Source organism: Pyrgilauda ruficollis, unplaced genomic scaffold (assembly GCF_017590135.1).
Source record: "Pyrgilauda ruficollis isolate IOZ18807 unplaced genomic scaffold, ASM1759013v1 scaffold126, whole genome shotgun sequence".
Taxonomy (NCBI): Eukaryota; Metazoa; Chordata; class Aves; order Passeriformes; family Passeridae; genus Pyrgilauda; species Pyrgilauda ruficollis.
In genome coordinates this window covers 1,257,147-1,272,435 of record NW_024510988.1, presented here as the reverse complement: position 1 = coordinate 1,272,435, position 15,289 = coordinate 1,257,147, and the positions used below count along the sequence as shown (strand labels likewise).

At 49.4% G+C, this 15,289-nt stretch overlaps 1 protein-coding gene across 1 annotated transcript; it reads left to right on the top strand.

Moving 5' to 3' along the window:
* Positions 1-661: 661 nt before the first annotated feature.
* Positions 662-14,757, top strand: TTC12 (tetratricopeptide repeat domain 12). The gene is given in 21 exon segments (XM_041458095.1): positions 662-725; positions 1,416-1,576; positions 1,995-2,025; positions 2,518-2,595; positions 3,021-3,142; positions 3,636-3,695; positions 4,015-4,086; positions 4,420-4,480; positions 4,576-4,785; positions 5,250-5,305; positions 5,307-5,386; positions 5,890-5,978; positions 6,534-6,699; positions 7,832-7,924; positions 8,102-8,165; positions 9,618-9,716; positions 10,787-10,855; positions 11,575-11,676; positions 12,294-12,393; positions 13,785-14,010; positions 14,629-14,757. Coding segments are annotated over 21 exon segments (2,079 nt in total). The 3' UTR covers positions 14,705-14,757.
* Positions 14,758-15,289: the final 532 nt, after the last annotated feature.

Below are 15,289 nucleotides of genomic sequence, written 5' to 3'. Positions count from 1 at the left end.
TCCCGGCCAGCGCAGCTCCGCGGTGCTCGAGCTCCCTGCGGTGGCCGACAGCTTCCATCGCAGGGAGCCGGAAAGCCTTTCAGGGAGATCGCAACAGGAAAATAATCCCAGTCAGGAATAAAAATGGGGACGAGCTTCAGGCTGGGCATCAGCAGGAATTTCTCCATGGAAAGGTTTAACATCGGCAGGGCGGCCGGGGAGGCTGGGGTGCCCATCCCGGGAGGGGTCCGGGAGGGCCTGGACGTGTCACCCGGAGCTCTGGGCTGGGGACAAGGCGGGCACGGGTCACAGGGAGGGCTCGGTGCTGCCGGAGCTCCGTTCCAGCCGGGACAATCCCGGGATTCCGAGCCGGGGCCCCGCGGCCGGGACCTGCGGCTCTCCCGCCCAATTACCTGCTCATTTACATATCTCCGCCCCTTTAATTTGAATAGCGGCAGCGCTTCTTGTTTGCATAGCCCCGCCCTTCGTTTGCATCGCCACGCCCACCCCGCGCGTGCCGCGTCAGGCGCGTTCCCCCGGCAACGGCGCCGCCGGTTCGAGCCCGGCCCCGGCGGCTCCCGCTGTCCCCTCGCTGTCCCCTCGCTGTCCCCTCGGTGTCCCCTCGGTGTTCCGTCTGTGTCCCCTCGGTGTCCCCTCTCTGTCCCCCCGGTGTCCCCCGGCCATGCTGCGCGACGAGGACACCGAGGCGGATTTCCAGCGCTTCCTGCGGCGCGTGGACGATGTCAGTGAGTGCCGGAGGGGCCCGGGGACACCGCGGGGACACCGCGAGGACACCGCGGGGACAGCGAGGGGACAGCGAGGGGACACAGACGGAACACAGACGGGACACCGGGGGGACACAGAGGGAACACAGACGGGACACCGAGGGGACAGCGCGGGGACAGCGCGGGGACAGCGCGGGGACAGCGAGGGGACACCGCGGGGAAGGGGGGCTCCGGGCGGAGGAAGGCGGACCATGCGTGGGAAGGGGGAGATCCCCGCTGTGCCCCTCCCCGGTTCGGTTTGTTCGGTGTTTCCCGGCGGTCTCGGCTCTGCGGGGGTTTTGAGGGGCTCTCGCTTTTATTCGGGATGCTGGGAGCCGCTCGCCTCTGGGAATTTCATTCGTGTCGGCAGAAACTGCAGGTGGCTCCTGAAAGTGCCAGGAAATCCACCCTGGGGGCGTTTCTGTTTATTCCAAGTGCCCAAAGCCCCGCTGGAGCATCCTGGTCCATGGGAGGGGTCCCTGCCCATGGGACTGGGTGGGGTTTGAGGTCTGTTCCACCCCAAACCAGTCTGGGATTCTGTGGTTTTATGGTAAAAGCCATCCTGCTCAGCGCTGCCTTCAAAGCAGGTGCCACCGATCTCCTGCTGCTTCCACCTTTGAAGTCCTGTGTGTATATATATATTTTATTTGGGTGTTTTCTATGATCTTTTAGCCAATTTGCTGCAAGGCCTGAAGTCCCCGGACTCGGCTGTGCAGGAAAAAGCCATTGCTGAGACAGAGAAAAGGCTCCGAGAGCAAGGGGCCAGCAGGGAGGAGGAGGAGGAGGAGGAGGAGAGCAGGACCACGGTGAACAGAACACTCATCAACACCTCTGTAAGGGCTTTTCCCCCTGAAATTAAAGCTGGGCTCAGTCCAGGTCTTCCCTCCTTAAAGACAAAAATGGAAACGTTCCAGGAACGCCAGAATTTATCAGATCCTTGCCATCCTTTGTTTAAATGTCAAACTGCTGCTCCTGCTGTGTGTCAGGCTGGGAATTTGGGATGCACCAGACATTCCTGATGCTCGCTGTGGCTTTGTGCAGCCCAGCCACGTGTCCCTGTGCTTTTCCCAAACCATTTGTGTCGTGTCCCTGTGCTTTTCCCAAACCATTTGTGCCGTGTCCCTGTGCTTTTCCCAAACCATTTGTGCCGTGTCCCTGTGCTCCTGTGGCTTTTCCCAAACCATTTGTGCCGTGTCCCTGTGCTCCTGTGGCTTTTCCCAAACCATTTGTGCTCTGTTTCTGTTTTTCCAGGGCACGCCGAGGGTGCAGGCAGCAGATGCAGGTAGGACACTGCTCCTCTCACTCTGTCACAGCTCCAAAAGCAGTCCGAGCAGGGATGGAGCTCATCAAGAGCTGATTCCACCCCTGCCAAAGCCCAAGCTGACTTTTCCTGGTGTCTGTAACCAAAATTCAGTCAGGTCTAGGACCACACTCAAGGTCTCAGCAGCATGGCTGTGTTTTTCACAGGTGGGAGCCTTGTTCTCTTCTGGCTCCTCATCCTTTTACACTTTTTATTGTGGATTTCAGAGCAAACCTGTTCGTTTGCCCCTGGAGAGGAGCAAGGCAGGTGTGCAGATCCTCAGGGGTGTCACATCCTTGTCTGTGACAGCTTGTCAGCCACTTGCACTTTAATTACTGAAATGCCCCTTAGTATTGGCTTTTATTAAGAGATGACTCAGAAGCACCCTAGGCATTATTGTTTCTTCTCTGTTTTAATGAAGTTTGCTCTTTTTTCCCCCCTCCCTGAAATGCCACCAACTCTCCTGGCTGGAAGATGGCTTCCTGGCAGCTTTGGAACAGGATGCCAAGGAACGAGCCCAGCGAAGGAGGAGGAATGAGCAGCTGGCAAACGGTGACTGCCGAGAGCTCTGCAGGCTCTGCCTCCAGAAATCACCTGCCAGGGACTGAGGGAGGCACAGCTGGGCTTGTCCCTGTCCCCAGCCCTGGGACAGGGTCAGGGGCTCCTCAGAGCTGCTGCTCCTGGTTCTCTGCATGATCTCCTGGTGCTGGAGCTGGTTTGGGATGCAGGGAGGGAGGGGAACACTCAGGTTTCCCTCTGGAAGGGGAATGGTTGCAGGGAAATAATGGAAATAATGGAAATAATGGAAATAATGGAAATAATGGCTGGGCTGGAACCCTGGGGCTGTTCCAGCAGGAGAGCGTGGCCTCTGCCTGCTCAGCCCCACTGGAATGAAATAAATTAAATATTAATTAAATAAATACATTCAATACTGATGGACATTACTGCTGTTCCCAATGCTTTCTGCTGCTCTGCAGCCCTGAAGGAGCAGGGCAACGAAGCCTTCAGGGCAGGAGACTTTTCCCTGGCCATCCAGAGGTACTCAGAGGGGCTGCAGAAGCTGAGGGACAAGCAGGAGCTCTACACAAACAGGGCCCAGGTGAGTGCAGGGAAGGAGCCACCTCTGGCTGCTTTTTGTGTGGCTGTGCCAGGGTGAAAGCCCAAGGCATTGTTCTCTTGCACCCCCTTGCATGTGGAGCACCCCTGCTCCTGCAGAGCAAGAGGGGAAAATCCTTCCAATTCCCAGTTTTATTAAAATACTCTGTTTTTTTTATTATTATTATTATTATTAATGCTTTCCCAGGAATCACTTCTGTAACTGCACAGTGAAATATTTGCTTTGCAGTCTCTGTTTGCCTTGCATGCTCCATGTTTTTGTATGTCTAGGATTCTGTTCGATTGATTCTAAATTAGAAAATCCAGGGAGATGGCAGACAAGTTAAGCATGGAAATTACCCTGCAAAATCAATGGCCAGGCCAATCAGCAGCCTAATTTTATTCTTTTTAATTAGCCAGCGCTTGTGCAACAGCGAGCAGAAATTGTTTAAAGGATTCTAATTCTTCTGCCTGGACAATTTTTTGGTTTATTTCAGGCCTACCTGAAGCTCCATGAGTATGAGAAAGCCATCAGTGACTGTGAGTGGGCATTAAAGGTAATTCCAGAATTGCCAAGTGGAAAAGAGCCCTGAAATCAGCATTATTTACAGAAATCTGTATTTTTGACTAAAATGAACAGGAGAAATAATCACCTTTTGGAAACCCTGTTTTCCATCCTCACCTCAAGCCTTTCTTCAGTCCTTGGGGGCAATAATTCAGCATAAAAACTTTATCCACCACTAATAAATGGTATAAACACCCTAATCTTTGCTTCGGGCAACTCTAATAATTAATCAGAATGCTGGGGGAAAAAAAATCCTGAAAGGCTGCAACGTTCTAAAGACATAACTGATAATAATTTCTGGTTTACCTCAGTGCAATAAGAACTGCCTTAAAGCCTATTTCCTGATGGGGAAGGCTCACCTGGCCCTGCAGCACTTCACTGAGGTGAGCTGGCTGAACTTTGGGGCCGTGCTTTGTTCTGCTTTGGGGGGTGACAGGGAGAGAGTTTCCATGCCTCAGTTTCTGTTTTCTCACTGGAACTCTGATTTTTTTTGCTCTTTGGGTTTTACTGGAAAATTCCCTTTGACTTTGCAACAGCAGGCAGGTGTAGGCACTGAGAATATTTGACTTTTCTGAGAGTTTTGACATCTGTGTCTCCATAAATGTTACTTTTCACATTTATTCAGGACTGTGGCCCCAGAAACCTTTGGGGTCTGACTGGGATATCATTGACATCATTGATTCCTATTTCCAGAGCCCTTTTTTGTCCCCCTGCAGTCCAGGCAGTGCTACGAGAAGATGCTGCAGATTGACCCCCAGAAGGAAAACCTGTTCAAAGGTAAGAAAGAAATCCTTTCACCCTTGTTTTCCGAAGAGGGAGCAGAATTTATTTCCCTGCTGGTTTTCCACTGCTGGTTTTCTGTGACCTGGCAGAGTGCGTGGACGAGGCCAGGCTGGAGGAGAAGAGGCTGATGGAGGAGCAGAGGGCAGAGAGGGAGCTGCAGGCTGGGAGTGAGGCTGCTGTGTCCGTGCAGGAATTGCTGCAGAGCATCCAGGAATTGCTGCAGAGCACCAGCAGCCCTGGCCACCCCATCCCCTACTACACAGGGGCCGTCAGGCTGCTGGCAGCAGCTGTCAACAGCTGTGAGTCTGTGCTGAAAAACGTTCCTTTTGTTAATTTTGTTAATTTTGGGAGGTGTAACCCAGGCAGAGGAAGGCAGGGGAGCAGTTTTTAAAGGAGCACAGTAACTGTTGCTGTGTTTAAAACAATTTAAACCACAAAAGTGGCAGTGGTGGGTATTTCAGCGTGGCCAGTGCGTGTTTACAGCATTTTTTTAGAATCAGACTGATGCTGAGAGTTCTTGGGGATTGGGGTCTCATTTGTTTATAAATATTTGTAATTCTCTGTTAAAGGCCATTGAGCTACAAAGCCAATTTTGTGTTTCAGCCTTCCTGAATAATCTTTCACTTGAAACCAACAGCACCAGGCATGAACCAGAGCAATTCTCAGCTTCAGAAGCACTCCTGCTTCATTCCTTCCTGAATTTTCCTCCATTTCCAAGGATGTTTTTCCCCAGAGCTGCTGCTGCAGTGACCTTTTCTTTTAGCACTGCTCAGGAAGAGCAGGAGCCTGCCTGGCTGTCACACAGCTGAGCTGTTTGTCTCTGCCTCTTCCAGGCACCGGGCAAACGTTCTTCAGGACAAACAATGGCTTCAGTATCCTGAGGAACGAGGCTGTCAGAGGGTGAGAGCTCTCCAGAGGGCCACTCCAGCCCGGGGAAATGCAATATTGTTTTCAAGAAACAGAATCGCCTCTTGAAATGCAGATGAACTGATCGGGGGAGGATGTAATCCCAGATTTTAGTGTCTGAATGGAGGGGCTTGTACCTGCCCCTGGCACAAACAGTGCTCCCTCGGATGCAGGGAGGAGAACTCGTGGATTGCTGTTTGTGTCTGCCCTTTCTGTGCAGTCATCCTATCCCTGGTGGTGAGAGCAGGAAAAAATCTGAGTGGGAAAGAACATCTGAAGGCTCTGGCTGCACCCCCTGCAGCTGGGATTGGGCACCAGGGAATATTTGGGTGTTCCTGGCACCTGCAGCACTGAGACTTTTTAGGGTTCATCCTTATTTTGGGTGGTGGCTGCAGGCAGACCTGAGGGGGGAAGCACATCCAAATTCCCCTTTCCCGGGTGTGTCCCGTGGTTTGATCCCTCCTTTGCTCTTTCACAAGCTGACTTTTCTCATCCAGGGCCTTCTGTGCAGGGAGCAAAAGCCCTGCCGAGGTGGAGCTCTGTGTTTCCCTTCTCCTGCTGTGGCAAGCTGCCTGTGCTGGGAATGGTAAAGCCCTGGATCTCCCTCATCTTTGTTAATGTGAGATTAATTTGGCATTTCTGGGGCTGGGCAGGGCCACCCCTCTCCCAGAGCACCCGCACCCATCCAGACGTGGTTGGAAACCCAGTTTTGCAGGTCAGAGGAGGTGACATCATTTTGGCAGGGTGAAATTTCCACTCTGAGCATTTCCAATCCACCCAAGGGGTGGGAAGTAAATTTCCTGTGATTTTTGCTGCTCTTAAGATAATACCACTTGCACAATTTTCTCTGTTTTAAGCAGTTACACCTGCAAAAAGCAGAGTTTTACAGAAGAGAATACTGAATTATTTTAGAATTACCAATCAATAGTGCTCGGGCAGGTACCTGCCTCTGTTTTTAGGGAATACCCACTTGGGTGAGAAATGGGCTGGGGTGGGTGGTAAAGTGGAAATGCAGGATATTGTGTCGACTTGTGGGGTTCAGCTGTTTAAATAAAATATTCATGCTGAAAAAAAAAATAAAATAAATGAAACGAGGGTGCCAACGAGTGACACTGCAGCGAGATTTTCCCTCTCCTTCCAGAAGAAAATCAGCGTCTCCTGCTGGCCCAGCCCGAGGTGGGGGCCCAGCTGCCAGAGCTGCTCTCCTGTGGCACAGCCCAGATCCAGAGGGAGACCTTGGCACTGATCTCTCTCTACTCTGAGCACGAGGAGGGCCGGAGGCTGCTGGGCAAGCAGGACCTGAGCAGGTGAGCAGCACCAGGAAAGTGTCCTGGCAGGGTCAGAGCTGCCCCAGCTCAGGGGAAGAGGAGGCTCAGGGCTGCCTTCATCGCTCTGCACAGCTCTGAAAGGTGCCTGTGCTCAGCTGGGCTGGGCTCTGTCTGCAGCAGCACTGACAGAGCCAGAGCACACAGCCTCCAGCTGCACCAAGGAAATACAGGTTGGAGAGCAGGAAAGAGTTTTCACAGAAAGGTGATAAAGTTCTGGAATGTTCTGCCCGGGGAGGTGGTGCAGTCCCCATCCCTGGGTGTGTTTAACCAAGCCTGCAGGGTTGAATTGGGCTGTTGGGGCTGGGTTGGACTCGGTGATCTTTAAGGTCTCTTCCAACCTGGTCATTCTGTGATTCTGGGAATTTTGGGAATTTTGGGAATTCCCAGGGACCGGGGAGGTGGTGCAGTCACCATCCCTGGGGGTGTTTAACACAGCCTGGATGGGCACTGGGTGCCAGGGTTCAGTGAGAGGTTGGGGCTGGGTTGGACTCGATGATCTTTAGGGTCTCTTCCACCCTGGTCATTCTGTGAATTCCTGAGGGGACACAGTGGCACTGAGGCTTCTGCCCCGTGGGGACAGGCCTGGGCTGGCAGAAGTGCAAGTTGGATGTGTGGGGTAGAGCTGCAGGAAGTTTTGATGTCTGAAACAAAGCAGGATTTAAATTAATTTAATAATTTGGAGTCCCCTCTAAACCCATGTAGCACTCAGGCAGAGCTCGCCCTGCTGCCTCTAAAATCTCCTGGATTGCAGCTGAGAGTCTCTCCTCATTTAAAAATCAGGATTTGGGGTTATTTAGTGTTGCCATGGCTCACTGAGTGGGGAAGGAAACCCCATGCCATTGCCTTTGTTCCTTATCCTGCTGCTTCCTCCCTCTGAGAAATGTCCATTTACTGGTTTGGGTAACAATGGCTGATCAGGAGGCATTGTCCATTTTCCTGGGGAGGAAAGGTGAAAGGAATGAGCCACATCTCAGAGGGTGCTTAAAAAGGGCAGATTTAACTGTGGCTTGAAATACCAACAACCAAAAAAAATAGAATTTTGATCTTTAATGATTAAACCAAGGCTGACACCAATTTTTGGTTGTTTTTTTTAATATTATTTTAACACCAGATGGCTGCAGATTTTGATGGCATTTGTCAAGTGCACTGATGCAAGGGCTGATACTGCCATGAACATCCTGTGTGACTTAACTGGGGAGGAAAGGTAATTTATTTCAATTCCTCATTCATTTCTCTAAAGCTGTGCTGTGAGTTGTGTGGAACGAGCCAGGGACAGGCTCTTGGCCACCTCTGCTCTGAGCTTACTGAAGTCTTTCTGTTGCTCTTCTCTTGCCTTCAGCTGTGGTTTGTGACTAAAACTTTGGTTTTTTATCCCCAACAGGTTCCAAAGCCAGTGTCGGGCCACGTTTTCCACGGGTGTTTTACCTTTATTCACCCAGCTGCTGGTAGGGAAGATCTGATTTTGTATTTCCACTTCGTTTTTCTGTAGCATGTCCTGTGTCTGCTCTATGGGTGTAAGAGATTGAGTTTTGTCAGGAAAATGTTCTTTTTCTTCAATATTTTGTCCTACACATTCCTAGTTTAATATCCAGTATAAACTCTGGCCTTGGTTGCAGATTCCCACTGGTAATTCACCTTCAGCTTTGAGTTTTGCTCTTCTTGCTGTGACTTTAATCCCCTGTCAGCACCCAATCCCTGTTCTGTCTTGGATGGTGATTTTTGCTTTCTAATCTGAGGGATCAGGGTGAGGAGATGACATTGGGTGCTGAGATAAAAAAATCCCTTTTCTGGGCATCCTTTATCCAGCAGCAAATTTCAAATGGGTTGGTGCAGAAACCTGTCCTGAGGAAGGGGGAAGATGGGTTCTGCTGGGCACTAAAATACTCCCATTTCTCCAAATGAGCAGCAAGACAATAATTCCAGAACTCTCACATTGTTTGTGGCTCTTCCTGCTGGAATTCCAGCTGCAGCAGCTGCTCTGTGCCCCCAGGCAGTGACTGCAGGAAATGTTCACACTTGGGGATTAAGGGACACAAAATCCCCTTTCCCCAGAGCTCATAAAGCAGGAGATAAAGTGAAAATAAAGGAAACCTGCAAACCTTGGTGTTGTATTTGTGGGGTGCCCTGTGGCAGGAAGGAATGATGGATCTGACTCCATGTTCTCAGAAGGCTGATTTATTATTTTATGATCTATATTATATTAAAGAATACTAAACTAAGCTATACTAAAGAATACAGAAAGGATACAGACAGAAGGCTAAAAAGATAATAATGAAAACTTGTGACTCTTTCCAGAGTCTGACATTGCTTGACCCTGCTTGGCCAATAAGTCAAAACAATTCACATGAAACCAATGAAACAACCACCTGTGGGTAAACAATCTCCAACCACATTCCAAAGCAGCAAAACACAGGAGAAGCAAATCAGATAATTATTGTTTTCCTTTTCTCTGAGGCTTCTCAGCTTCCCAGAAGCAGAAATCCTGGGTGAAGGGATTTTTCCAGAAAACATGACAGAAAGTTTGAAATTCTAGTTTAAAATTCCTCAACACAGAAAATTTAAAATTCCAGTTTCAAATTCTTCAGCACAGAAAGTTTAAAATTCTTCAGCACAGAAAGTTGAAAATTCTAGGATTCTAACACCTCCCAGGTGAGGCTGTGCTGTGAGCACAGTCCCCAAAACCTGAAGGCTCGTGGGCTGGGAAGGGATTTTTGTGACATCCCAAACATGCCAAGTTTGGGGGGTGCAGCTTTGGGGCCCAAACACGTGGGTTTGTGTCACAGAGTGTCCTCAGCTCTGCTTCTCCCAGAACTTTTCCTCCCCTGGAGCTGCCCCAGGAGGCTGAGGCAGGGCTGTCCTGGCCCTGGAGCTGATTTTCCTGCCCTGCTGTGTCTCAGGATGGGTGTCCTGATGCCAGCCCTGCCTACCAGCAGTGTGTGTTTGCAGTGCTGGGACTGATGATGAACCTGCTGCTTGAATCCAATGGCACCATCCAGGTAAGCAACAGCTGGGAATTAAAAAAAAATTAAAAATTGTAGTGTTGCAGGTTGTTTTTAAAGGTAGTTGATAATTTTTTTTGGCTGAAAAACGAAAAAAGCTACAGAATTTTCTCCTCTGCCACCACCTGCAGTATATAAACAGCTATGAGGAAAAACCAGTGTAAAGTGCATAAATCATCTTTTCATGGTGGTATAAATGTTTTGTTTGGACCCACTCTCCAATTGTTCTGAGGTCCTGGTTACCTTCCCAAATTATCCAAAGCTCAGGGTCCCACAGGGAAGGCAGAATTCCCCAGGGTGCTGCAGAGCTGTCCCCTGATCTCCAGGGCATTCCTTTGGCCTTGGGTCCATTTCTGCTCCAGCCCTCCCAGCCCCAGCTGCAGCTCAGCTGAAACCCTGAGCTTCCCCTGACTTTTCCCTGAGTTTTCCCAGAGTTTTCCCTGTCTTTTCCCTGAGTATTCCCTGTGTTGTTTTCCCTGTGTTGTTTTCCCTGAGTTTTCCCTGAGTTTTCCCTGAGTTTTTCCTGATTTTCCTTGAGTATTCCCTGTGTTGTTTTCCCTGTGTTTTTCCTGATTTTCCCTGAGTATTCCCTGTGTTGTTTCCCCTGAGTATTCTCTATGTTGTTTCTCCTCAGTTTCCCCATTTTCCCCGTTTCCCTGAGTTTTCCCCATTTTCCCCCTGAGCTTCCCCTGTGTTTTCCCCATTTTCCCCCTGGGTTTCCCCATTTTTCCCCTGTGTTTTCCCCATTTTCCCCCTGGGTTTCCCCCTGTGTTTTCCCCATTTTTCCCCTGAGTTTCCCCTGTGTTTTCCCAATTTCCCCCCTGTGTTTTCCCCATTTTTCCCCTGAGTTTCCCCTGTGTTTTCCCAATTTTCCCCCTGTGTTTTCCCCATTTTCCCCCTGAGTTTCCCCTGTGTTTTCCCCATTTTTCCCCTGAGTTTCCCCCTGTGTTTTCCCCATTTTCCCCCCTCTGTTTTCCCCATTTTCCCCCTGTGTTTTCCCCATTTTCCCCCTGGGTTTCCCCTGTGTTTTCCCCATTTTCCCCCTGAGTTTCCCCTGTGTTTTCCAGGAATTTGCTGTGCCCATCAGTGGCAGGTGCCTGGCTCTGCTCAGCCATCAGGACGGAAGGATTGTCACAGTAAGTCACCAACAAAAGCTGGATTTGGCTCTTCTGAGCTCTTCAGAGCCAACTTCTGCCCTGTGCAGGAGGCTTTGAAGCCTGAAACATTCCCAAAAGCAATAAAGCAAGAACAGACCACTTTAATATTCATTTTTATATGGTTTGATGCAAGAGGTTTTCAAGGTTCCCTAGCAATCTGCTTAACAGAAGCTCTTACAAACCATTTCAGCGTGGAACCCTTTAAAAATCAGTGGGGAAGCAAAGCAGCCAGGGCAGTTTGGGTGTTCAGCTGTTTTCCTCTGCAGTTCTCGTGTGGGAATTCCAGTTGGACTCCTGGGAATGGGGTGGGACTCCAGGGAGAGCAGGCAGGGGCAGATGGGGGCTCTGAGCTCCCAGGACCTGTTCTGAGCTGTTTTATCCCTCCCAGTGCTGGGCTGCTCTCTACCAGGAGTTTGTAATTTTATTTTTTAATGAATGAACACCCAGGATCCCCATTTGGGCTCCCTCTCCCCTGTGCTGAAGCTCTGCTGTGCTCAGTTTCCACGAAATGACCAAAAAGCCACATCCTAAAGATGTTCTCTGTTAGCTTCTGTCATTCTGGGATTTCCTTAATTCCTGGCAATTTCTCCTTTCAGCACTTTAATTACCTCAGGCTTACCGTGCAAGAAACAAACCAATTCAGCTGCCTGGACCAATAAAAGTTGGGTTTTGCTTCTCTCTCCTTTCCCCCTGTTTAGAGAGCCACGGGAGTGCTGAGCCGTGTCCTGCCAGCGTCCCCCTCAGCCGTGGAGGAGGTGGTGAAAGGAGGAGTGGTGAAGAAAATGCTCAAATTCTTGAAAGTAAATCCAACTTCCTTCATTTCTGCCTGCCCTGAGCAAATCTTAACTCCCCTTGGGTTTATCCTCCTCTCCCTGGAGGATGTGTCTGCATCTTCTCCTTTGTAACACTGCTCCCAGGTTTCATTTTAAATTATTTTTAAATCCTTCATTCTAATTCTTAATGGTTTTCTTTAATTTTTTTTCTTTTTTCTTTAATTGTTCTTCAATTTTTTAGTTCTTAATTTAATTCTTTAATTTTTTCCATTTAATTTCTTCCTTTAATTCTTTCTTACATTTTAAAAAAAATTCTTAATTCTAATTCTTCTTTAATTTCATTTCTTCAATTTTTGCTGTATATCTGCACCCAGCAGGTGTTTATGCAGATCAGGTTAGTCTAGAAAAAAATCTGTGGCATTGGGCTCTTGCCAAAGGGAGTTGATTTGAAAAGGATTGGCCTGCAGAGACGCAGGGAATGTTGTGTGTTCATCACTGGCAGGAATTAAACGAGATTTATGTAATTCTCAGCCTGTGAGATGAATGCCCTGTGAAGGTTTTCATTTACCTGAGCGTGCCCTGGTGCCCAGGCTGCTCTGGGCAGCGTGGCTGAGCTGTGTTTGCTCCCTGTGTTCAACCCTCAGGCTGGGGGACAGCTCACATCCAGCTATGCCATAAAGACCCTCGCCACCTGCACCAAGAGCAGCAGCAGAGCTCAGGAAGAGCTGCTCAAGGGGGACAAAAGTAAGTGAAACTGGTCATTTCCTATGAATATCACCCCTGGTTTCCTATGAATATCACCCCTGGTTTCCTGTGAATATAACGCCTGACTTCCCTATTAAAATAACAATTATCCTGTTAAAATAAACCCTGATTTCCTATGAATATAACCCCTGATTTCCTATTAAAATAACCCCTGATTTCCTATTAATAACCCCTGATTTCCTATGAATATAACCCCTGATTTCCTATTAATAACCCCTTATTTCCTATGAATATAACCCCTGATTTCCTATTAATAACCCCTGATTTCCTATTAATATAACCCCTGACTTCCCTCTTACAACAACTCCTGATTTCCCTATTAAAATAACAATTATCCTATTAATATAACCCCTGATTTCCAGGATTTGGCTGTTGGTGGTGTCCTCCCTGGGGATGGTGGCCTGGCATTAAATCCAGCAGGAGCTGGGGGCAGAGGGATGTGCCAGAGCAGTTTTAGGGTGTCCCTGCTCTGTGGCCCAGCCCTGCTTTCACTGCTTTGTGCCCAGCCCCATCAGTGCTGATGGAAGCACAGCAGAGAACCCTGAGATTTCCAGAGGCTGTCAGAGCCTGCACCCCAAGGATTTCCCATCAGAGCATCCCCTCCCCTCTGTGCAGCCCAGACTCTCTCCCTGCCAGCTGCAGGCAGAGCTCCCACTGCCTGGATCCAGCAGCAGCACTTCACCCTGAGCTCCCCACCAAAGCTCTGGGCTTTAACCTGGGGGAAGTCACTAATTCTTGTTTTGTCAGCTCTGTTTGCCAGAGGGAACCTCCCTCTGGATTTATCTAGCCCCTGTTCAGTGATCTCTGAGTGTTCAGGACTCTGTGGCCTGAGATGTTGCTGCTGCTTTCAGGTGTCAGAGCCCAAACTCTGCTGTCCTTAGGAGAGCTTTGGTAGCTCTGGATGCACAGAAAGCTTTTTTGATGTTCCTTTTTCCAGCTGTTCTTTCCACAACAGCATCTCTGCTTTAAGGCAGTTAACGTGGCACCTTCAGCTCTCTGTGAGAGAGACTCTGGGCAGGAGGAGCTGAGGCAGCTCCAGGCTGCTGAAATTGCCACGAAATCCCCTTGCTCCTCCAGCTTTTCCAGGGAAACAGCTCCAGAATCACTCCCTGCAGCCGGCAGGGAACAGCTGGAGAGCCCTGGCTGTGTCTAACAGAGATTCCCCCTCGTGCCAGGGTTCCAGGTGAGCTCTCTGTGAGAGAGACTCTGGGCAAGAGGAGCTGAGGCAGCTCCAGGCTGCTGAAATTACCATGAAATCCCTTTGCTCCCCAGATTTTCCAGGGAAACAGCTCCAGAATCACTCCCTGCAGCCGGCAGGGAACAGCTGGAGAGCCCTGGCTGTGTCTAACAGAGATTCCCCCTCGTGCCAGGGTTCCAGGTGCTGCTGAGGCTGCTGCAGGCAGGGGATGAGCTGACGGTGGGCAATGCAGCTTTCTGCCTCAGCCAGTGCCTGCTGCTGCCCGGGGCTGCCTCGTCCCTGCTGGGCTCCAGCGTGGTGCAGCTGCTGCTCAGGCAGGCTGGGGGTGATGCTCTCAGGAGCTCGGTGCAGCAGAACTCAGCCATAGCCCTGGGCAGGCTCTGTGTGGCTGAGCCAAGGTAGGCACCAAAATTCCCTTTTTTGAATTCCCCTTTTCTGTTATTAGGTGATAATCCCTGAGAAACCAAGCAGGGTAAGCCAAATCTTGAGTTGTTAGGTTAATTTAACTCCATTAATTGTATTTCCTTCCTCCAGCCAGGATTCCCCGTTGTGGTCTGTCCCCAAATCCTGCTTTAGGGCTCCTGGGGTGCCAGTTCTGTCCCCACATCTCTCAAGGACTTCACTGACCTGTGCTGGAAGGACAGAAGGGATGTTAAAGTCTGTAGATCCCAAATGAGCAGTGGAGAAAATATCAGCCCTGAGATTTGTCTGAAACAGCAGAGATAGAAGGGAAACTCTTTCTTTTCTTAGTTTTGTTAATCTGAAATTAACCTATTTGTAGAATGTTGTTTATGTGCCTTTCTGAGGGCAATAATTATCTAGAAACTCTATTAAGAGTATCTGCATTAACTCTGTATTATATTATTATTATTATTATTATTATTATTATTATTATTATCTAGAAACTCTGTTTTATATTGAATACAGCATTAAACACCCCTGAAAGCTTGGGCAGAGCAGTTAGAGCTTAAAACTTTAATTTTTAGTCACCACCTGTCCCCCTGTTGTCTCTCCAGGCACATCCATCAGCTGAGGAAGCTCAATGGCCTGGCCATCCTGAACTCCTCCATGAAATACGTGCACAGCAGCTGAACTCCTCAGAGCCCCTCCACAAGTGCCCTTCCTCTCACTGCTCTTGAGTTTTCTCCGCTTTAATAAAATTCATTCAACTTTTCAGTGGCTTTTTGGAGTGGTTTTGGTCCCCCACAGAAGCCAGTGAAACAGAATCAGGAGGAAGGAGTTGATTTATTATCTCAGCTACCAACCAAAATACCCCCTTGCATTAGGCTGCCTTTGCTTTAATAACGGACATAAATTTAATTGATGGCCATAAACACAGCGTAGCTTTTTTGTTGTTGTTGGTTTTGACCACAGGAAACAGAAGAATTTATTACATTCCTGTGAAGAATAAGCACAGTTCAGCCCAGTTTGAGTTTAAAATGGCTCTCCAGCTCCCCTCCTTGGCACCTGGGGGTGTCAGCTCTGTGGGGAGCCTTTGTCCCCTCAGAGCAGGGGATGACAAATTATCCAGCAGCTTTTTCCAGAGAGAGAGCAGCTGAATCCCCCTGCAGAGGAGGGGGAAAACGTGCAGTGGATCGCCTCAGTTTAATTATCCGGGGGGCTTGGGGTTGCAGCCTGCCCACACAGGTAACAAACCCACCTGGAGGCTTCAGGTGC